A 23,389-nucleotide genomic window follows, 5' to 3' on the forward strand; every position below is an offset into this window, starting at 1 on the left:
ACTCGTGCACACCCCCTCACGCAAATTTATGATATTGGGCTACATAAATACAATTGACTTGTCTTGACTACAGCTTTCTTTGTCTTCAGGCAACCCTTCTATCTCTTGTTCTGTCTGTCTGTCTCTCTTCTACACTCTCCTGCGTCTCGGCTCGCCTCTTCTTCTCTCCTATCATTCCTGAGCAGAACGAGTTGGCACTCAGTTGCTAGAACGATCCAGCTCTGCTCAAAGTTCCCATGGTGACAGGGGTGTTTTTTCCACTGGGAGCAGCTGACATGTCGTGTATCTTAGGGCTGGCAGCTGGTGAGCCCATCTCTCTGTTGGAACATGACTTCAGACAAGCAGCACGCTGAGGTGGACTGGTTTGTGGCTCTGCATGTAGGCAAAGGAACTCTCATCAGCTTTTATTCATGTCTTAACCGCCTTTGTTTCCAGACCCCGCCCCCCCCATTCATCCCGACCCCCATTCATCCCAACCCTGTCCTCAAACTCTTTCTGCAGCCCTGGGACAAACCGCTCTCAGACCCTCCCACTGCAGGCCTTAAATATTCAGCCCCCCAACTGTAGCCCCATCACCCTCATGCAAAACATCCAAGAAAAAAAACCCCTCCGGACAGGAGCTTTTATTGTTGTTGGAGTTGAGCTGCTGCTACCAACAATTATTCCAGTCTAGACGGCAATAACTAAACAAATGAAATTGAAGTCCAAAGTTGTTTATGTAGTTTTTCAGCATCATTCTCTTCTGTTTTTCATGCTCTCTGCAGCCCTCATCAGAGTAACATCTCAACTCACAGAGCCAGCTGGACACAGCTGCTGTCAGGAGTGAGATTCACACATTTACAGACCTAGAGCTTTAACTTTTCAGATTCCTCGCAGAAAGCCCGGCGTACGACCTTCGTAGCCATCAGCACCTCATCGGCCTCAAGTCCTTACAAGAAGCAGAACGTTCCCTCCTTCACTGTGTTCTTATCACCATCAGCTCAAACACTGTGCTCCACTCCTTCCTCAATGATGGACCTGAGCAATCAAGTGTGTGTGGGGTTCTCCCCCCTCGTGCCCAGGCTAGCTTCTGGTTGCATCACTTTCTCCTGTGTGCTCTGTCTGAACACAGACAAATGCCATAACTGTTGGAGCAACCAAACGCGTTGCTCCATGTGCTGTTTGGGTCATTCTGTTGCAACATGGACGAGTTTAAATCTATACTGAATTATCCACATTAAACACACAACCGTCAGTTGTATTCAGTTGAGTAGTATTCAAATGAAAATCATTTAAAAGCTTTATTCGAGCGGTTGAAGTTACCAGACCATGCTCCAGGACTTCTAGGTATGAATCCCACTCCTCCCTGTAGACGTAGCCATACGTTAGATGTCAGATAACAGACACTCGGATCATTACTTCTGAAACTCAAGGCTGAAGCGGAGAAGCAAAGATCAGACTCTGGTCAGCCGTTTCTCGTGCAGTATCTTCCATTTTGTAGAAGCGCTGCATCTTTAAATCATCTCTGGAAATGTTCAAATCCCTGACAGCCTTCGATGCACCAGCCTCCGTTCTTTTTATCGGACTGAAGCTTTTCTAAATAACATGGTCTGTTTGTCTACTCTGTGTGTATGATTGTTTTTAGTGATTATGGCAAGGTAAAGAGGTGTCAACATGACTTCACATCTGTCCCCCCTCTCTCTTCCTCTGGACTCCAGACTCTAAAGCCATTGTGGATGGGAACCTGAAGCTGATCCTGGGTCTGATCTGGACCTTGATCCTGCACTACTCCATCTCCATGCCCATGTGGGATGAGGAGGAGGAGGCGGATGACGGCAGACAGAAGACGCCCAAGCAAAGGCTGCTGGGCTGGATCCAGAACAAACTGCCTGAGCTTCCCATCACCAACTTCCACAGGGACTGGCAGACCGGCCGGGCCCTGGGGGCCCTGGTCGACAGCTGTGCTCCAGGTGAGTGTGTGTGTGGGTCTCTCTCTCTCTCTCTCTCTCTCTCTCTCTCTCTCTCTCTCTCTCTCTCTCTCTCTCTCTCTCTCTCTCTCTCTCTCTCTCTCTCTCTCGCTCTCTCTCTCTCTCTCTCTCTCTCTCTCTCTCTCTCTCTCTCGCTCTCTCTCTCTCTCTCTCTCTCTCTCTCTCTCTCGAGCAACCTTTTTCATATGAATGTTCTTATGAATTGAACGTCATGTCAAGGTCAACATTACGTTTTTAATTGTGACACCACATCCAAATGTAAATCTCCAACAGAGTCTGTCATTTCATTCCATCCATACAGGGTGACAGATGGAGATATAGATATATATATATTCTGCAGAGTAGGGCTGTGCAACCGCCTATGACTGTTAAAGAGGTCATGGGCACTTCAGCACTCCCACAGATCTACGGCTGCCTTCCTCTGCACCGTAGACGCCATAATGTTTGACTTCCTCAGTTCTATATATCCTCCTAGATGTTAGCATGTTTTATCATCGTGAGTGTCTGCATAGGACAGTGTTTGACAGCTACAGACCTGAGGTCAGGTCAGGGAAGGCATCGGTGGGTAATTCTCATCTGTCCCAGAGTAAAGACTGATGGCCGGAGTGACGAGAGGCATTCCTCGCACTACAGTCAAGCTAGATTGGGGGGGGGGGGGGGTAGGTGAAGGAAAGTGAGGCATAAAGGAGGTTTCTGTTTACATGCTCAGGATGTTTGGCATACCTGTGGATCACTCACAGCCCTGAGCCAGAGATAAGAGTCAGCATTAGGTCCCTGCAGCAGAAGATTTCCAGCAGTGTCCAAAAACAACAAACCCTCAGATTCAGAGATTCAGTTATGAACAAGTAGATAAAAAAAAAAAACCCGCAGCTGACACACTTTGCCAGGATGTGAGTTTGTGATAATGACAGAACATCATAACACCCAATGTGTAGATTCAAGGACAGACATCTTGAAGAGCCACAGACCCAGATGTGTGACCTTGCACCTAATAATCACTGCTGCCTGTTCACCTTCAAATAAAGATTAGACGTGCTTCGCATTCTCGCTGTATCTGCTGGGTGGCGTCAAGGCTGCGACATGTCATCTGCAACACAAGAAGCTCTCAGTTTCTCTGACGTTCACGTCCCCCAATCAAACAGAAATACTGCTTCACCGAGTGTTGCAACGCAGTTCCTGGTGTGTGCGTGTGCGTGTGTGTGTGTGTGTGTGTGTCTCAGAATGTTATCTTACTGTACATATACCAGTGTTTATTGTGTTTAACTAAACAGCTTTAAATACAATAGATAGAACTGCCTGTCCTGTCGTCATTGTAATCTCATTATATTGTCATGAGATGTTCAACTCACCTCCTCTTTCCTGCAGGTCTGTGTCCTGACTGGGATCAGTGGGATCAGACCAAACCAGTGGACAACGCCCGCGAGGCCATGCAGCAAGCCGACGACTGGCTGGGCATCCCACAGGTAAGAGAAATACCATTAATGACCCGCCTCAGTCTGGGAAATCTTTCCCGCCACAGTTTTATAATGAATGTGCTCAGTCTGCACCGGAGAGAATCAGCTGGGTGGGTGTGGGATGATCCCCGCCGCTGGCTGGCCCTCGTGTCACGTGGCGGTGCATTGCGATCGGCTCTGGGTCTGTTGATCGTTTTAGTTCTGGCGGAGCCGTCTCTCCCTGCAGGGAGGGACAGGGCTCCGGGCGACTGTCAACTGGGATGGACTGTCCTCATTGCATCAGGGGTCTGCGTCGATGTCTGCAACCCACCAGACCCGTCTTGAAACAAGGACCCCGTCTCGTTTACCATGCTTCGTGGTCGTGACTCTCCACCATTCATATCATGTGTCCGGAGCCGATCCTCAGGATCCAAGCGTATTTTAATGGATCGCAATGGAAAGCCGATAAAGAGCAGGTAGGCAGGTAGGCGGCAGGTTATATCAGCTGTCACTAAATAATGTTAATTCTGAGTGACTTAATAACAAGCCAAAAACACAGGTGTCTTTTCTCTGAATGCAGATGTCTGTACTCTGCCAAAGAACCTCTACTCTGCAACACCACTGTTCAACCATGAGAGCTTCTCCAACATAGTGATACATCTTCTCTGTACAGGATCATAACACTTTCAACTCAATGTATTTGAGCAGCTGTTATTTCATAATTTTAGATACATAGTTAAACAGCATTCAGGTAAATATAAGACTCAGATTAAAGGCTAAGAAAACCTTGCAAATATTACTGAAACTGGAGAAAATTTGAGCACAGGTTAATGCACGTTTGGTGCTCTAGTGAGTATTTGATTTAGTTGACAGTAAGAAAAGGACAGAAGATCACCAGACTCATCAGCCAAGTGTTTACAGCTTATGCCATACAACTGCAGCGTCCCGGGTTTGATACCGACCTTGGAGCCTTGGGTGCATGTCATACCCATCTCTTTGTCTCCCCCATTTCTATACTGTCCTCTGTGAAATAAAGACAAAAAATCCCCAGAAAATAATCTTTAAAAAAAGAGGCCACCTTATTCTTTAATACTAGAGGACTACTGAGAAGGTTTGTTTAACAGAAATCACAGAGTTTCCTCCTCCACGGGACAGAACTAATTAACGTACCGAAACAATGTGGAGTCTGGTGGTGAGCTCACCAGGACGTCATGTAGAGAACCATCTCAAACATTTTATCCCCTGTAGTGTTTGTTCAGAGTGAAAACGTTCCACATTACACAGGAAGATTAGAACTGAACTTTTACTGGTCTCATTCTTTGGGCCGCTCTGGTGAAAGTCTGACAGTGTTTTGTTGGCATGGTTGGCACAGCGCTGGCAGCTGGCACAGCATAGCGTGCTGGCAGTTGGCTCTGTGGTCGCTGCCGTTTCCGCCTTCGGCTGGGTTTCTGCTCAGAAGCTGTCTCTGTCCCTTCCCCTGCTGTCTCTGCGGGCTGTCTGTATGAGTGTGCGTCTGCTGGGTCGCGTGTGAGAAAGTCTCAGGTACTTTCTGAGCCAAGGAAGAGGCTGGTATGTGGTTTTAACACAAAATCACAACACCGCTCAGTTGATTGTTGTGGGTAGTACAGTCTCCATGGCAACTAATGGAGCACTGCGCCGGGCTGCGCAGCTTCCCTTCAACCAGGAAACATGCTAACAAGAACATTTGTCTTCCTGTCCCGTCCTGTTAGGTGATAACCCCTGAAGAGATCGTGGACCCCAATGTGGACGAACACTCAGTGATGACTTACCTGTCCCAGTTCCCCAAGGCTAAGCTGAAGCCTGGCGCACCTCTACGACCCAAACTCAACCCCAAGAAGGCCCGCGCCTATGGGCCAGGTACACACACACACACACACACACACACACACACACACACACACACACACACACACACACACACACACACACACACACACACACACCGTTGCATTGAGCTGAGCAGCAAGATCAGTTTAGAGAGCCAAGTGCAAGAGTTTGGACTCGAAGGGTAAGAATGAATTTCAGATTGTTCTGGATGCTGCCTTAAATGTGACATGTATGTTTCTACAGCCCTGTGTGGGTCAGTCCAGGATCATACATTCTAACGTTCTGTCCCAACGCTCCTCTCTGAAGGTGTGGAACCCATCGGTAATGTTGTGATGAAGAAGGCTTTGTTCACCGTCGAGACCATCAGTGCAGGAATGGGAGAGGTGCTGGTTTACGTGGAGGACCCTGCAGGACACAGAGAGGAGGTGAGACACTGGGGTTTAGTACGACACCTATTAGGGCAATGGTAGGTAAAAAATGAATCAATTGCAGAGCTGGAGGAGAGGGGTAATGTTCCAAGAAACAATATTCTCTTAGATTATAAAGTCATCAATTTGCCACTTTAATCTCAGTGAATATCCATATTTAATCTCTGAATCTCTTTCTCTGAATATTACCCCACTCCCCCCTGACTCCATAATATATATTATTTTCCCTACAATGGCTCTAATACGCTATTGTAGTTAGGTCCTTCTGAGATACTTCAACTTTGTTGGTCATCATGACATACTATGTTGTTAATGCGTTGAATCATGTCCTCCAGGCTAAAGTGACTGCCAACAATGATAAGAACCGCACCTACTCATGTTTCTACATCCCTAAAGTCACAGGCATGCACAAGGTGAGCTTCTTCTTCATTCCTTTTTTCTTACATGGGTGTCATATGACTCTCTAAGGGGCCTTGTGGACCGTTTACATTGTGGGCCATGGATGCTGGTAGTCTGTGATGGAAAGTACATTTACAGTGTTGGGTACTTGTACTTGAGTATTTCCATTTTACTTTCTACTTCTACTCCACCAAATTTTACATTAAAATACTGTACTTTTGACTGGGATCATTATCTTATGTGTAAGGCAACATTACACTTGCTTTCTTAATTTTGTAAAACAAATAAATACATAGACATAAACTAATTGAATTGTTATTTATTATAATGATAAGTTGTTCACCAGCAACATGATCAAATATCTTTTATTGAATTAAAATTCAAGTGTAGACCTTTTACTACAGCAACACATTGGTCAAAGCTTAAACAGGAATCGCAGTATATAATGTACATGGTATACAATCATAGAACTGAATTGAATAGATCAGCCCCACTGTCACAGATACCAGATCCAGCTATTTGAGTCACTATCGGCCTGATATCTGTATCCGTGCATCCATAGTTTTTGATGTCTGCTCCACTTGACGGCACAAATACTGTTCACTATTAAATCTGTCAGTAATAATTCTATGATAAACAGTATTTGACCCGTGGGGTTCCAGGCACTCAGCTCGCTCTCCGTTCTGCTCTGTAGGTGACGGTGCTGTTTGCAGGGCAGCACATCTCTAAGAGCCCCTTCGAGGTGGAGATCGGCAAGTCTCAGGGAGACTCCAGCAAGGCCACGGCCCAGGGACCAGGTCTCGAGCCCTCTGGAAACATCGCCAACAAGAGCACTTATTTTGACGTCTACACAGCAGGTAATGGCATGGATGATGCGAGTGAGGTCCGGTTGCTCTGCTGGCACATGGTTAGAAAGTCTGTGTGGACTTACTGTGCACTTTAATTCTTCTCCTGCTCTTGTATTCCCTCCTCCCGCTCCTGTCCGTCTCAGGTGCCGGTGTTGGCGAGGTGGAGGTGATGATCATCGACCCTGCCGGCAAGAACACCACGGTGACTTGCGCCATAGAGGACAAGGGTAACAGTAGCTACCACTGCACCTACAAACCCACCCAGGAGGGCCAGCATACCATCTACGTCACCTTCGCTGGTGGTCAGATCAGCAAGAGTCCCTTCACAGTCACCGTGGGAGAGGGTAGGAGTTTTACATGTAGTCCTATTACAGCATCATTAGGATAGGAACAGCTTTAATGTTTTCTGTAAATCACCAACATTACATTAAAGTCTAAGATCTCAGTCTCTAATAGCTATCAGCTAGTTCACTGTCAGTCGTAAAGGCTAAATACTTTTTTTTTTAAATGTTCTTTCTTCAGTTGTGTCTAATGCTTTCCTGTCTTTTCCTGCCACTGTATGGGATGTCGTGTCCTCTCTTCCTTCTCTTTGATAGAGGCCCGGTGGTATCTCTCCTCTCTCTGGAACGGCCTCTTCTTTCTGCTGTCATTTCCTGTTTCCTGGGATCTCTCTTGGGTACCCACTGTGTGCGTGTGCGATTGCATGCATGGCTGGATGACACCGCGTGTGTGTGTAGATATGTGCCTGCTGTATGTGTGTGGCATGTGTCCTCTGTCTGTAAACTCTAAATGACTCAGCCGTCCCGTCCATGAGGACATGGCCGATGGAGAACCTCACAAACACATTCTCAGATAGTGATGGAAGAGTCCCACCAGCTAACGGATGCTTCATTTCTTCCAGCTCACTAGTAGTCTTAGGTTTACACATAGACACAGTTGTAGCATTGTTAGAAATACAGCTTTTAGCGCAATGATTCTGGATTTCTCGGAATTAAAATAACAGATTTGTGGGAGTCTTGTAAAAAGCTTTTCCTCTCTGACGGATGACACAAGGGTAAAGCAGTTCTACATTTTGCTAACAAGTGGCAGTTACGGAATAATGGTGAATGCTCAAATGTAGCACATGTATTAAAAAAAAGTCTTAAAGTCACAGAACTGAGTCAGTAATGTAATAAATATAGGAATATCTACATGATACTAGCTAATATCAGCCTCCATAAGCTGCTGCTAAAAGCAGACCAAGTAAGTCTGTAACATTAAAACCTTTTTATTTCTCATTTCACAATGCTAATAACTTGGCTTTGATCAATGCTCATGTTTATATATCCCAATAACACAAATCACAATTATTTTTAAGGGGCTTCACAACCAAGTGTGATCATCAATTCTGCACTTATGTGAATTAATTGTTACGGAATTTTTGTCCACATTATCTGCAGCTCTTCTTTAAACATAATTAGTCAAAGAATCTTTCACAATTTGGTGGGTTGTTCTTATTAATGGCTTATAACATAGAAAGCAATAGTTAATAATGTATTAACCATTAATAAAACAATTATTTATAACCTATAAGCTCTTCATAAAAAGTGCCTTTCACATTGGTGTATTGCAAAATTCTCGCTTAAGGATATTATTTGTCTAGGGCTTTTATTGTGAAAGGTAAGAACAGAAGGAGTAGATCTGGTCTTTGCTGCCTTTGTCAAGGTTGTAATGAAGAGTAATAAAGTTTGTCTCCCTTGTTCCGACTACGGAGCTACTGTTGCTCCATAAATACAAGCGCAACTCAACCGTGACTGGTTGATGCCTTTATTCTTGGTGCGATGGCTCAGAAACAGCAGCCTTGTTCCAAAAAAAATACATTGTTTCTTATTCGCCAAGGAATATTCACGTTCTGTGTGAAAGTATTCATGACTTAACAACAGTTTGAAAAAATAGGTTTACATGTGATTAAAATAGGTTTAACCCGTGTCTAAAGACGGGGGGTTAAAGAAATGAACAATAGAGGTTATGTGCAACAAACCTCTCTATTATTGGAATATACAGGTTATAAATCACAAAATCACCATATGAAAGTATTCAAGTATAACTATTTATAATGAATAATCGTTTGTGCTTGTGGTTCTACCGATTACACCAGACCCCCACACGTCACCTGCTGACATCACAATAGGTTTTGATATAATGACATATAACTGCATTCTTCCTCTTAGAGTGCCAAGTAGTCCACTTCCTGGACCTTATCTGGGGCCCCTGTGAGTGGCCTCTCTTCCTATGGGGTTTCCTTTGCTTCCTGCAGGGCATCAAGCTGTGACTCAGCAGCTTCTATTTTATGCACTTTTAATCAGGAGATATGGAGGAAACTCCACTCTACTTCCTGTGTGGGGATAAAGGCTCATTCTGTGAATTCACTCTGTGGGATAAGATAGATGGGTGGCGGGGTGGCAGCAGGGGTATGCAGGGTAGGAGGAAGGTGGTAAGCTTTCCAGCAACCCTTCGTTCTTCTTAAACGATCTTTCCTCTTCTCCTCACTGAAACCACTGAACTCACACATAGTCATGTTGTTGGAGTCAGAATAGCTGTCTCTCTGTTTCTCTCTCTCACTCTTTCATTGTGTTTTGCTCTCCACAGCATGCAACCCCAGCCTCTGCAAAGCTAAGGGTCGTGGTCTGCAGCCGAAGGGCCTGAGGGTGAAGGAGACGGCTGACTTCCAGGTTTACACCAAAGGAGCTGGCACCGGGGAGCTCAAAGTCACCATCAAGGGGCCCAGTGAGTTGCACTGCAAAGACCAGTCTTGTTTTCACTCTGTTGATGGAAACGCATCACTTTAGAACATAGTGGAGTGTTTAGCTGCCAAAGAGCCAGATGTTTTTGTTCAGGAGTTGGTGGAGACCAAAGCGAAGCTGTAAGAAGAGGGAATATGGGAATTACATCCATCGGGGAGCCAGAGACAAGATTCCAAATGAATGCAAAATATTCCCTATTCTGCCTGCTATTTAAATAAGCCACTGTTTGCTAAATTAGCCGTAACCGTTGCTAACTGTTATCAATGGAAAGTAGCTGTAGCTTGCTCAAAAACTGCCTAGAGGTCGCTTATTGTGTGCTAATTTCCATATGTGTCCATAAAAGTATAAAAGATGGAATTTCACAAAATGTAGTCAAACAAAGTCAAACGATGACTTTCTTCAAGGCAGAGTAGCTAATGTCTGCCCAAAAAAAGTCGCTAGACGTGTCCCTCTGCTTCATTCTGAAAAAAACAAAAACTAAAAAGGGTTTTAGAATGAATCAAATTTAGCTTGAAAACTAGATCTATTTTGCGATGGGATCACACCAGTTGTGATGAAACATTTGGTGAAGATTTTAGAAAAAAAAGGGGATACTGATTATCATCTCTGTGTTTGCAGAGGGACTGGAGGAGCCGTGTAAAAGGAAAGATCTTGGAGACGGTGCGTACGGTTTTGAGTATTACCCTACCACACCTGGAACATATACAATCACCATCACCTGGGGAGGACAGCACATCCCCCGCAGGTACACACACACTCGCATGGAAAGAAGTGCCACATTGAACTACATTGACTTGTCGCTGTGACTGATCGCTCTCTGCTCCGTTTAGTCCCATTGAGGTCAAGATTGGCGCTGAGGCCGGCCAGCAGAAGGTGAGGGCCTGGGGTCCGGGGCTGGAGTGCGGCATTGTTGGCAAATCTGCTGACTTTGTGGTGGAGGCTGTTGGAGACAACGTGGGTACACTGGGTGAGTAATCTGGAGAGACTGCAGAGACAACACACACTGTAAAAGCATCCTGAAAGCATGCGTCGTATAAGTTTCCTTCAGTTACTCACTGACAGCTCTTCTAAGCTCACTGTGTTTGTTGTTTCCCTGTTCAGGCTTCTCTGTGGAAGGTCCGTCTCAGGCCAAGATCGAATGTGACGACAAGGGCGATGGATCCTGTGACGTGCGCTACTGGCCCACAGAGCCTGGGGAGTATGCAGTGCATGTGCTTTGCAACAGCGAAGACATCCAACACTCTCCCTTCATGGCTGAGATTGTCAACCCACCAGCCAAAGACTTCTACCCCGACAAGGTATACGCCCACCCAGGGTCGTGTATGGAGGACTAAAGCTGGCATTATAATAAATTAATTAATTACTCAATGAATAAATAAATTAAATAATAAAGAAAGTACTGGAACAAATAAAAGCCTCAGTTATGAAATACATGTGGAGGTTCATTTGAAAATAAATATGCACAGAAATAGAAAAATATATTTTAAATATATAGATTTATTTGACAAATTACTTATTTTGGATTTATTTTTGTCGTATCTGATTATTTGTAGCATACATTCATCATTATTACCATCAAGAACCACACCCATTTAATTAACATATAAGTGAAAAAATACAGAAATAAATAAATAAAAACAGAAATAAATAATAATTAAATATTAAATATTAAATAAATGCATACAAAATAAAAATATTCATGTTTATTTTTTTGTGCATATTTATTTATTTACAAATGAACCTACACATTTATTTGATACATTTCTTTATTTGTCATTTATTTTATTATTTATTTTTTGAGTAATTTATTCATTTCTAATGACAGCTTTACAAGTGCACTTCCATGTTGTGCAGCTGTAAAACAGACATACAACTGAATGATCTGTTATTTCTTTTCATGTTGAAATCGTTTTATGTCATAGCCCTTCAAATGTAGAACTGTTTTCCTGAAGCTCTGTGAATGTGTTGATTCCAGGTTAAGGCATTTGGTCCAGGCCTTCAAAGCAGCGGTTTGGCTGTTGGAAAGCCCACTGAGTTCACAGTCGATGCCAAGCAAGGAGGAAAGGCTCCTCTGAAGATTGCGGCTCAGGTAGGGGGGCGTGTGTGTTCGTGTTCCAGCATATGAACAGAAATGTACTGCAGCCCCTCAAACACCTCGGCCTTCATTTTCTGAACACATTTTCATTCCACTTGTCTCATTTAATTTTCCACATCTGCACAGGACGGTGAAGGTTCTCCTGTTGATGTACAGGTTAAGGATAATGGCAACGGCACATACGCCTGTACTTACACCCCTCGTAAACCAGTAAAACACACCGCCATGGTCTCCTGGGGAGGAGTCAACATCCCTGACAGCCCATTCAGAGTGAGTACACTCAGAGAGGTTTCACAAAGGACATTCTATCACAGGAAAGCCTCTTAAGCTGTTGTGTTGTTTTTTTTTATTACAGATGAATATTGGAGCAGGCTGTCATCCAAACAAGGTGAAGGTCTCAGGACCAGGGGTGGCAAAGACTGGCCTCAAGGCCTTCGAGCCAACATACTTCACTGTTGACTGTGCAGAGGCTGGGCAAGGTAGAGCCACTAAAAACTGTTGGATCCTTTCACACAATAAATCACAGCAGTATTTTCTGCCACTATATAATGGATGTGTTATAAACCATATAAGTAGCTTGGTCAGGAGATCTGCAATGTGTATTTAATACTAGTTCATCAAAAAAATCTAATTCCTGTGTGTAATGTTAAAGGGGTTACTTGCAGTTACAAACCATAGATAACATCATTCAACTCTGCAGTTATTTTCAGCTTTACAGAGCAAGCATCCTTCTGCACATTGTTTCAGTTTTCCAGACTCATTTCCTCCAACTGTTCTAGAACATAGCCCAGTGTACCTACCTGCCCTACACCAAATGACAGATACTGTAGCCAAAGTTAGCAACTAGCTAGAGCAGAAAGTGGCGCATTCAGCAGCTAGGAGGCCAGATAATTCCCTCAGGACAGAGACAGGACTCCAGATGAATGCTAATGTTGCCCTGAGTCTTGTGGTTGTGTAAATGGCATTTGATGCGCATAAGTTACCTTGAAGGAATAGTTTGGAAGTCTTTAAAGTGTGGTTGTATGAGGTTCTTCTCCATAGTTCGTGTATTACCAACAGTCGATGGAGTTTGTAGAAACACAGTTTCTTTCAATGAAGTCTGGTGGTTTGGGTGAGAGCACTGATGGATATAACTGCTTCAGTTTCCTGTCAGAAAGGGCTGTCTGACAACAAGGTAGAGTGGTGAAAATATTCTTTTAGGTGTCTAAAATACATCACAGCAGTACATTATTTTGCTCCTGTGCTGGTCTGTTTCTCCAAACTCCATCTCCTGTAGTAATACACTGAGTATGGAGAAGAACCTCATACAATCACACTTCTAAACATCTGAACTATCCCTTTAAAAACTTTATAAGATTAGAATATGTCATTGTTGTGTTTTATCTGCTTCCACTGCCCCCAAGTGACCAAAGCTTAACATTTTTTATAATTTATTTTAGTTATCTCCCCTTAACTCATTAATTGAAAAACAACAATAAAGGGCAAAATGGCTGCACTGAATGGCTGTGAAGCATCCGAAATCATTTGTGTGTCATGATGACTTTTGTCTCCTGCCCTTAGGCGACATCAGTATAGGAATCAAGTGTGCCCCCGGAGTGGTGGGACCCGCAGAGGCCGACATCGACTTTGACATCATTCGGAACGACAACGACACGTTCACTGTCAAGTACACTCCTCCTGGAGCAGGCAGCTACACCATCATGGTCCTGTTTGCTGACCAGGTGGGTGTGAATCCTGCAGCGTGAATGAGAGCAGAGTGTGCACGTGTAGGATCGGAGATTGAGTGTATTCTGTTTGCTAAAATGTGCGTTTGAACACAGTATTGCATCTGTTTGTTGCTTAGGCTATTCCAATGACACCCATCCGGATCAAAGTGGATCCTTCTCATGATGCCAGCAAAGTCAAGGCTGAGGGACCAGGACTCAGCCGCAGTGGTGAGGAGTGTGTGTGTGTGTGTGTGTGTGTGTGTGTGTGTGTGTGTGTGTGTGTGTGTGTGTGTGTGTGTGTGTGTGTGTGTGTGTGTGTGTGTGTGTGTGTGTGTGTGTGTGTGTGTGTGTGTGTGTGTGTGTGTGCGCGCTTATTCATCTTTGTATTCAAATCTCTTCCCATTTTGTGCTATTGTTGTGATCACAGCTCATACAAACAAGCTGTTTGTATGAGAATTTTCGAAATGTTGGATGGATGGAAATGTTGTAAATTTGTATGTGATTTTAGTCACGACTCGCTGACTGATTCATCCTCGTTCTCTTTCAGGAGTTGAATTGAACAAGCCCACTCATTTCACTGTGAGCACTAAAGCAGCAGGGAAGGCAAACCTGGACTGCAACTTCAGTGGGCCAACCAAAGGAGAGGCTGTCAAGGACTTTGAAATCATCAACAACCATGACAACACACATACTGTGAAATACACACCCGTGCAGCAGGTGAGATGGGAGAAGCACTCAGATTCATATCCAGTCTCTGCTAAGTCTTTCCACACACTAATGTAAAGGGATAGTTAGATGTTCTGAAGTGTGGAGTTATGAGGTACTTATCCATAGTCAGTGTACAAACTAACTAACTGATGGAGGCAGCAGTGGACCAGAAACTCCTGCTTTCTGTGAGGTTTTTGTTAATGGAGTCTTGTGTCTTTGAAGCAGTGGCGGGCCGTGCATTTTATACCTGAGCCTTCAGTGCTGTCCTACTACAGTTGAACTACCTCCTAATAACCTCATTATGACACCACAGCTACGGGTTATTATTTGTTTCTAGGTGTGTAACAATACACATATGTATTGAACAGTTCGGTACGAGGCTCACGAACCGAACAATACGTTTGAATTATACTATTGCATTTGGAAAATGCAGAAGCTTAAATTGTGGGAAATATAATGTTCTCTCGGTGGAGCCACTGCGCGTAACATGGCAACCCACCCAACGTAACAGACACGCCCACCACGGAAGAACAACATTGTACTCATGCTCGTGTGTTCTGGGACGCACACTATGCTAAATTAGCTTAGCAGGAAAACCAACAGCAGCAGCTGTTCCCTACTGATTCAAACAGGGCTAAAGCAATCACCACACAATCCCCATTTCTCCAGACCATAATTCTTGCTTTGTAAAAGAAAACAGAGGCATGAATATGCGCATGACGGGATGCTTTGGCATTAATGTACAATGCATATAGTCAAAATCAATCTAATTAACACAATGACAAGAGCAAACTCATAAGAACACATGACAACAAAGCATGACAAATCAATCCAGCAACACTGCAGCGCTAAAACACTCATTCCGCCACACACTAAAGAGCACGAATATTATTCACATCAGAGGGAACAATATTAACCATATCATAAAAACAAATTAACACAGTAGTAACACTACTGCAGATGTAAAAACAAAGCACTTCACTTACCAAAGCTGCTGTTCACTTAAAGACAAAGTCCATCCTCCTTTCTTTGTTAACAAAGAGTTTAATGACACGATTGTACAGAACATCGGTGCGGTTCAGTTCCAGACAGAGGTCCTCCTGTGAACGTGTTCGTTGAGTTGTAGATCCACTCAGGTCTCAGTAAAAGTTTTCAAAAGCACCGTAGCTTGTAAGTGTCCTGTCGTGCTATGGTGTCTTGTTGCTGCCTTGGTTAGCAAATCTAGCGTAGATCCAAACACCCAAGACGCTCAGTCGCTAATAAAATGCATTCTTAGCCATAAAATGTGCAACGCTTCTCGGACGCTCATAAATACCGTTCATACAAATCCTTTTCCTGGCTGGGTCAGGGCTGCTAGCTGTGGGGTTGGCCGACCCTTTCTTACGATGTCCAGCTTTTCTGGAAATGTCCAGGAAGGCGTTGCCAGTAACTCCCAAATCCGTTTCTCCTCCTTCAGCCATTGAGTGTTAAAAAAACAAAGCTACAGCAAGCAAATGCTAAAAATGTCATGTCAATGTCATAACTTCTTACATATCTTTCAACTTGAACTCTACTACTAAGTTCTACTAGCTAGCTTCAGCTTCATAACAGTCACCCTAGCCCACTGACTAATCACACCGCATGTTAATGCTGAGCTGCACGTTAATGCTGACGTACTTGTAGGCTACCTAGACAGCTCTGACATGTCAAAGAATGCGCCCAACATGACAAACTTAGAACTATACTGCTGACACCTAGATATTTGTTTGGTGTCAGCAGTACATTACTTTGCTCCTTTGCTGGTTCTCCTGTTTGTTTCTTTAAACTTCATCTACTGTAGTAACACACTTGAGTATGGAGAAGAACCTCATACAGCCTAACTTCTAAAAATCTGAACTATCCCTTTAAGCTGCAGTGGTTTACGAGGAATGTCTTCAGCTGGATATTGACCAGTGATTACAGGATTTTTGACAGGCAGGACATCTAGGATAAACTAGGATTACAAGCGGAGCAATTTTGGGGAAAAACACTCTTGCTCAGAGTTAGATGAGAAAACTGATTCCAATCTCATAACTGTGGGCTAAGTATGATGCTAGAGTTAGATGTTAGCTTAGCTTAGCATACACAGCCTAGCTCTGTGCAACAAATCAAACAAATTAAATGCAACTAAACAAATATAATTATCTGTTAATTAGTGAGCGAAAGAGGTATGTTTTCTTTTTTTAAATTAAGCTAGCTAGGCGTTTCCCCTTGTTTCCAGTCTTTATGCTAAGCTAAGCTAATCACCTTCTGGCTCTAGCTCCATAGTTAGTCTAATCTGATCCTGGCAAGAAAGTGAAATGTCAAACTATTCCTTTAAATGGATTTCAATCATGGACACATTTTTAATGGTATCATGGGTAAAAGGTCTGAGAATAATTCTTATCGAAAAAGTATAAATGTTTTGAAGATAATTATCCTAGTTCATCACATCTGTGTAATTTGCCTCAGAAATGTCAGAACTGTCATTTGCTTGGCCAATCCTAAACAGGATTTATGTTGGTCCTTCTATTATATTATGCTGTTAGCCAAGGCAGCATGATTCTTAGTGTCCACCCTTTCCTACATATTTATCAGTGTGATCACATCTATGCCACCCTCCCCTTCCTGACCCAGGGCCCTCTGGGAGTTGCTGTGACCTACGGTGGAGATAACATTCCCAAGAGCCCCTTCAGCGTTACCGTGGCACCCACATTGGACCTCAGCAAGATCAACATCACAGGCCTGGGAGACAGTGCGTACTTTCCTGTCCTGACTCTTGTACCTCTGCACCTTTCGACTTAAATTCTCATATTTATATATAACCTCAGTACATAACCAGAGCTCACTGGCCTTTCTCATGTCATTTTCTTTCATTCTGTGTGAAAATGACTCTTGACTTAGATAATTTCTCTTATTTGCCTAAAATCCCTTTTCTGCCAGGAAAATAAACAAATGGTAATTAAGAGCGGTTTACTATTGAGATATAGGACCTCGTAAAAATTGCACAATACTCAACTAATTATGACATCGTCATTTTAAGTTGGTGTCTCAAAATGTTGGCTGAATTCATTTTGATCCATTCTGATGTGGTGCAGCAGATCACACAAGTCAGATTTGAAAAGACAAGTGTAACCAGGGCCTGAGTGAATATTTTAATCATGCATTCATATTATTTTCTTTTCTTTTCATGGTTGCCCATGTAAACTCCCAACCATACCATTTGATATCTGGAATAGTCTTTTTCCAACCTGATCAAGAATGTCTGTTTTACAGTAATCTCTTTGCTCTGTGTCTCATTGCAGAGATGACTGTAGGCAAAGACCAGGAAGTGACTGTCAAATCAAAGGGTGCTGGCGGTCAGGGGAAGGTCGCCGCCAAGGTGAACTCACCATCAGGGAAGCCAGTGGCCTGCAAGGTGTGGCACATCATTTGCTGAGTTGCATTCTACAAGCTTTGTGTCCATGTTTGAAAATCCAGATGTTGTCCTCATTAAGTTCTAAATGTCTCTAAAATCTTGCCTCTCACATATGATGCTGTTAATATGTGGTTTTATCCATAGTAGAAACCTGTACCTATGTCTGGTTCCAGGTTGAGCCAGGGCTGAGCCCAGAGACCAGTCAGGTGAAGTTCATCCCCCGAGAGGCGGGACCATACCAGGTTGAACTGACCTATGATGGAGTGCCCATCCCTGGATCCCCCTTCAACCCGACAGCTTATCCTGTCTCCGATCCTTCCAAGGTCAGGACGGTAGTGTTGTACATCCATAGAATAAAATATGTTTAACATGTAAAAAGTCATTCATCATCTATGTCCGTCCGTTCTCGCCCTCCCTTCTCAGGTCCGCTGCTCTGGCCCAGGCCTGGAGCGCGCCAAGGTCGGGGAGAAAGGGGAGTTCATCGTGGACTGCACCAACGCCGGCCCGGCCGAGCTGACCATCGAGATCATCTCGGATAGTGGCACTGAAGCTGAGGTTCACATCCAGGACAACGGAGACGGGACCTACACCATCACCTACATCCCCCTCTACCCCGGCTCGTACACTCTCACCATCCGCTATGGAGGCCAGGATGTGCCCAACTTCCCTGCTCGGCTCACCGTGGAGCCTGCGGTCGACGCCAGCGGAGTGCGTGTCTTTGGACCAGGAGTGGAGGGCAAAGGTAAAACCCGCTGCAGAAGATCAAAATACAATATGTGGTTTGTGCGGTATTTCGTGTTTTGGCCCCTAGATTTGATGTATTTTGTGTATGTATTTTTATTTTTCATCCCTATTCCCTTTCTTTATCTTATGGCCACATAAGTACAGTGTTTCTGCTATCACTTCCATTACCCTCTCTGAAAATGACTCCAATGAGTTCCACATGGTGCTTTACAGATTTATAATTTGGAAAAAGAAAAAAAAAAGAGAAAGCACTGTCACTCGTTCTCTACATCGAGAGTATCTGAATCGTACAAGCTCGTCAACATTTCACCAACGTGTATGTTCCCGTTTTTTTTTTAGGTATTTTCCGTGAGGCGACCACAGACTTCACCGTGGATGCTCGTGCTCTCACACAGACCGGAGGTGACCACATCAAAACCCTCATCAGCAACCCATCTGGCAGCCGCACTGACGCCCTGATCGCCGACCTTGGAGATGGAACCTACAGCGTAGAGTACACTCCCTACGAGGAGGGTGAGTTCGGACAGGACAGTGTGTGCAGAATTTCTAGGTGTGTTACACAACACTGACTTCATATTGTGTGAACGCCTCAGGCCCGCATAGTGTGGAGGTCTGCTACGACGGCTCTCCGGTGCCCAAGAGTCCGTTCCGTGTCGCCGTCACTGAGGGCTGTGATCCAGCTCGTGTTCGTGTGCATGGTCCTGGCCTGAAAGGTGGCATCACCAACAAGCCCAACAAGTTCACGGTGGAAACCCGGTAAGTGAGGCCAAGCATTCCCTCCAGCCCCTTTTCAACTGCAGGAACTTTCCCCAGGGACTAGGAACCAGAGTCTAAGTTAACTTCCGGGAACATGTTATGCCCCAAAGAAAGCCTGGTCGGGGGGGTAGTACTTTCTGAAAGTACAGGAACTTTTGGGGTGGGGTCTGCAGGGCTGACAGTCGCTGATTTGTCAAACACACTCCGTGTCGCTGCTTCAACTCGTATACCATCGGAGGTACTCTAGTCTTGATTTAGGACCTTTTGTGGACTCGGTGGACTAAATTGCCTAGTCTTTGTTGGTCTTTAGACCGATATGGAAACGCAGACAGCAACTAAAGGAACCTTTTTAGTTCCTTGTAAAGTAGCCTGTGACTAAAATTTCTGGGAGCTCCTGCTTATATCTTTAACGTCCATCATCGTTCCTCTGCAGAGGAGCAGGCACTGGTGGTCTCGGTCTGGCGATGGAGGGTCCATCAGAGGCCAAAATGTCCTGCACTGATAACAAGGATGGCAGCTGCAGTGTGGAGTACATCCCATACGAGACCGGCAAATACAACCTCAACATCACCTATGGAGGACAGCCCATCAAAGGTACGAAACGGCTCCAGCTAGAAGAACTAATCAGTCTAACAGACATTTCCATCTTACTGTCATGATGTTTATCGTCTTAAGGAATTGAAATAAGAGTGAGTTAGTTAAGCACTGATCTGGTTGCATTCAAATGAAAGGATTGGTTCCTTGTGAAAATCGTGTATCTTGGCCAAGTCACAGACTTTCCGATTTTTCTTTTTTAGACATAAACTATGGGAGGAAAAATGTGAGGGTTTTTCAATAGTAACATTTTCATCACACTTTCCTGTCTCAGCTTGCTAACCTGCTCGAGCACGATAGAATCATTTTTTTTCTAACTTCTCTGAGGTTTTGTCTGTAGGTAGTCCGTTCTCTGTGCCAGTCAGTGACACAGTGGACAGTACCAAGGTGAAGTGCCAGGGTCCAGGTCTGGGGAACAATGTCAGAGCCAACATCCCCCAGGCATTCACAGTGGACGCATCCAAAGCTGGAGTCGCCCCACTGCAGGTCCGCGTACAAGGACCCAAAGGTAAGTGTGTGTGTTCTAACGCTCTATTAAAGCTGGTATTTTGTGATAGTCACATTCAGAAAGTAAGAATTGAAACACTTTTAACACTTAGTATTTAACTTCTTCCGTGTGTTCAGGTGTGGTGGAGCCAGTGGAAGTGGTGGATAACGGCGATCAGACTCACACAGTCAACTATGTTCCCACCAGAGAGGGACCCTATTCCATTAACGTGTTGTACGCTGACGAGGAGATCCCACGCAGGTAACACACAGAAGCACTTTGAACGGGCACAGATTCTATGTACAGTCCACATGTTCTCACACCGGAGTGTTTCCTCTCATCTGTCCCTCTGTCAGCCCCTACAAGGTGAAGGTGCTCCCCACCCACGATGCCAGTAAGGTGCGTGCCAGCGGACCCGGCCTCAACACCACCGGGGTGCCCGCCTCTCTGCCCGTCGAGTTCACCATTGACGCCAAAGACGCAGGCGAGGGATTGCTGGCGGTGCAGATCACTGTGAGTATTCGCATGTGATGCAAATCATGAAAATAAAGACCAATGGTTTGGTTAACTGTTTTTTTTTTGCAGGACCCGGAGGGGAAGCCGAAGAAGGCCAATATCCGTGACAACCATGACGGGACCTACCTGGTGTCATATGTGCCAGACATGACTGGCAGATACACCATCCTCATTAAGTACGGAGGGGATGAGATCCCATACTCCCCCTACCGTATCAGGGCCCTGCCCACCGGAGATGCCAGCAAGTGCACTGTCACAGGTGTGTACTGGACGGTCAGACCACTGCTCACACACGTTTGAAAAATGAACTCATACATTTAGTTTTTACCTCGGAGAGGTGGCAATAATTTCAGATCATTTAGTTTGTTGTATTGTATTGTTGGTCAACTTCTCTGCTGCATGAGGAGGAATTGTACTGTTAAATACAATACACCCAGATTTCTAAGAGGCCGATCAGATTTTCCCACCCATCCAAATGTTGATGCAAGAGAACCCCATTACTGTAAGAAGTGATGAACAGCTCAGAAGATGATTCTTATTTTGTGATAGAAAACACAAATGAGCTGCTGGTTATCCGTCCGTAATTAACAGAACCATAGACTGTATAAAAGAAGTGAACGTCACTCGTTGGTTTGTGTTCTACTGCTTTAAAGCCTCGAGTTTGGCATACCGTTAGCATAACTAATGCTGGCGCTAGATACCGGGCTTGGTTAGCAAGCTGCATTCGTAATTCAGGTTAACTGTGAATTGGGATGCTATTTTTGGCCAGTAAAAATAGGCTTAAAACTAAATTTACTTACCAGGAATTATTAACAGCCAACTCCTTAGAGAGTCTTTTAGTGCAACCAAACACTGAACAACGCCATGGTAGCGACCTGTCAATCACAAGGTAGTCCCGCCCTAAAGCATCCCCTGCTTTATGGTCTGTTTGACTCTAAATGGACCATCATTTACTAAATGAACATCATGCTGTATTGAAGAAGACTTGAAACTAGAGATTGAGACCATAAACTCATGTTTACAATGTTTACTGAGGTAATAAATCAAGAGAGAAGTAGAGTCATTTTCTCATAGACTTCTATACAACCAGAGGAGTCGCCCCCTGGTGGACACTAGAGAGAATGCAGCTTTAACACATGAAGCTTTGGCTTCACTTTCAGAACAGGACGTTGCCCGTTGAACAAAACAGAAAATCGTTACACTACACAGTGTTGTGTTATTTATGTTTCATCCACAGTCTGCCATTTTAGGGAATGCACTTCCTCCATGTTCTTGCAGGGAGTTACATGAGAGGATTGACACCACTCCCATATCTTTCCATTAAATATGGGGCTGTGGCCGGGACATGGTTAGCTTAGGTTAACCTAAAGACTGGATGCCAGGGGAAACGGCTAGCAATCACATCTTGTTTATTTAATCTATACAAAATCCACAACTTGCTGCTTTTTTTACACCTCAGTTGTTGCACAGATTAAACCAATGAGCTAGAACATGTTAATGAGTGAAATGTAAAGGGGCTGGTAGGTGGATTTAGCTGCATTGTTATGTTGTGTTCCTCACGGTGTGCTCCTCAATTAGACTCCCCGCTGTACACAGACACGCACACAAACACACATCCTCCCTGCTTCCCACTCCACCACCATTTGTTTTCATCCAAGTGTTTGGAGCACAGTTATTGCCTCCCACCACCCCCACCCCCACCTGACTGTCTTTTATTTGTCACTTTTGTTTTCTCTCGCTCCCCTGCTTCTCACTGTTCCTATTATCAGTCTCAATCGGCGGTCACGGTTTAGGTAAGCCTACTGAACGACTTTGTAATGCAGAGGACCTGCTCTACCTCTTCTCTCTTTCCTGTCAGCATGGAGGATAGTGGCACCAGCTTTCAACATGATACCCAATTCTTTCTCTTTTTCTACATCTCCTCTTATATATCTCCCTCCCAGTGCCTTGTCTTCCACTCATCTCTTTTTCCACTTCCTCCATCATAACCGCTTGTCTTCGTCTCTCTCTCTCATTATTTATTGGACAGACTAATGGACTAACAGAGGAGATAGGATGGCATGGTGGAATGGCTATTGTCATTGGTAACAACATACAGTAGATGGAAATAACAAGACTAGTGCGTGCGTGCGTGTGTGCGTGTGTGCGTGCGTGTGTGCGTGTGTCCGTGTGTGTGTGACATCTCTCCTCTGACCCTTTCTTCTCGATTCTTCAGGAGCTGGTGTCGGCCCAACTATCCAGATTGGCGAGCAGACAGTCATCACTGTGGACGCCAAGGCTGCTGGGAAAGGCAAGGTGACATGCAGCGTGTGCACGCCAGAGGGGGCGGAGCTGGACGTGGACGTTGTCGAAAACGAGGACGGCACGTTCGACATCTTCTACACGGCGCCGCAGCCTGGCGAGTATGTCATCTGCGTCCGCTTCGGAGGGGAGCACATCCCTAACAGTCCTTTCCAAGTCACGGTGAGTGCTGTGCATTTTGACTTTTATTTACACACGGCAGGTCGGTTAAGCACAGATGCTCTTTCACCGCGATGCCCTGTTGACTGTTTAGTGGAACAAAATAACAAGAACAGACTCAACAGAGTCTAAAATATAAATGAAAAACTGATGAGGTCAAGTTGCAGGCTCACTCACAGCTATCCCAGGTAGCAGAGAGCAA

At 44.6% G+C, this 23,389-nt stretch overlaps 1 protein-coding gene across 2 annotated transcripts in view; it reads left to right on the forward strand.

Annotated features, from left to right (window-relative positions):
• Positions 1–23,389, forward strand: part of flna (filamin A, alpha (actin binding protein 280)) — a 53,144-nt gene that overhangs the window by 18,166 nt on the left and 11,589 nt on the right. Inside the window, exons 3-32 of one of the 2 annotated variants that reach the window (XM_079171492.1) lie at positions 1,698–1,949; positions 3,333–3,430; positions 5,131–5,278; positions 5,555–5,673; positions 6,012–6,089; positions 6,770–6,932; positions 7,067–7,267; positions 9,552–9,689; positions 10,325–10,451; positions 10,537–10,673; positions 10,808–11,004; positions 11,682–11,795; positions 11,928–12,071; positions 12,157–12,280; positions 13,362–13,522; positions 13,645–13,735; positions 14,055–14,224; positions 16,850–16,967; positions 17,518–17,630; positions 17,804–17,953; positions 18,054–18,372; positions 18,714–18,887; positions 18,968–19,130; positions 19,564–19,724; positions 20,065–20,232; positions 20,349–20,472; positions 20,568–20,724; positions 20,797–20,986; positions 22,497–22,520; positions 22,943–23,190. In XM_079171492.1, the coding sequence (XP_079027618.1) occupies positions 1,698–1,949; positions 3,333–3,430; positions 5,131–5,278; positions 5,555–5,673; positions 6,012–6,089; positions 6,770–6,932; positions 7,067–7,267; positions 9,552–9,689; positions 10,325–10,451; positions 10,537–10,673; positions 10,808–11,004; positions 11,682–11,795; positions 11,928–12,071; positions 12,157–12,280; positions 13,362–13,522; positions 13,645–13,735; positions 14,055–14,224; positions 16,850–16,967; positions 17,518–17,630; positions 17,804–17,953; positions 18,054–18,372; positions 18,714–18,887; positions 18,968–19,130; positions 19,564–19,724; positions 20,065–20,232; positions 20,349–20,472; positions 20,568–20,724; positions 20,797–20,986; positions 22,497–22,520; positions 22,943–23,190 (4,571 nt within the window). The remainder of the gene's footprint in view (positions 1–1,697; positions 1,950–3,332; positions 3,431–5,130; positions 5,279–5,554; positions 5,674–6,011; positions 6,090–6,769; positions 6,933–7,066; positions 7,268–9,551; positions 9,690–10,324; positions 10,452–10,536; positions 10,674–10,807; positions 11,005–11,681; positions 11,796–11,927; positions 12,072–12,156; positions 12,281–13,361; positions 13,523–13,644; positions 13,736–14,054; positions 14,225–16,849; positions 16,968–17,517; positions 17,631–17,803; positions 17,954–18,053; positions 18,373–18,713; positions 18,888–18,967; positions 19,131–19,563; positions 19,725–20,064; positions 20,233–20,348; positions 20,473–20,567; positions 20,725–20,796; positions 20,987–22,496; positions 22,521–22,942; positions 23,191–23,389) is intronic. The other variant, XM_079171493.1, reaches the window with a different exon arrangement.

This window comes from Pholis gunnellus, assembly GCF_910591455.1.
Source record: "Pholis gunnellus genome assembly, chromosome: 2".
Taxonomy (NCBI): Eukaryota; Metazoa; Chordata; class Actinopteri; order Perciformes; family Pholidae; genus Pholis; species Pholis gunnellus.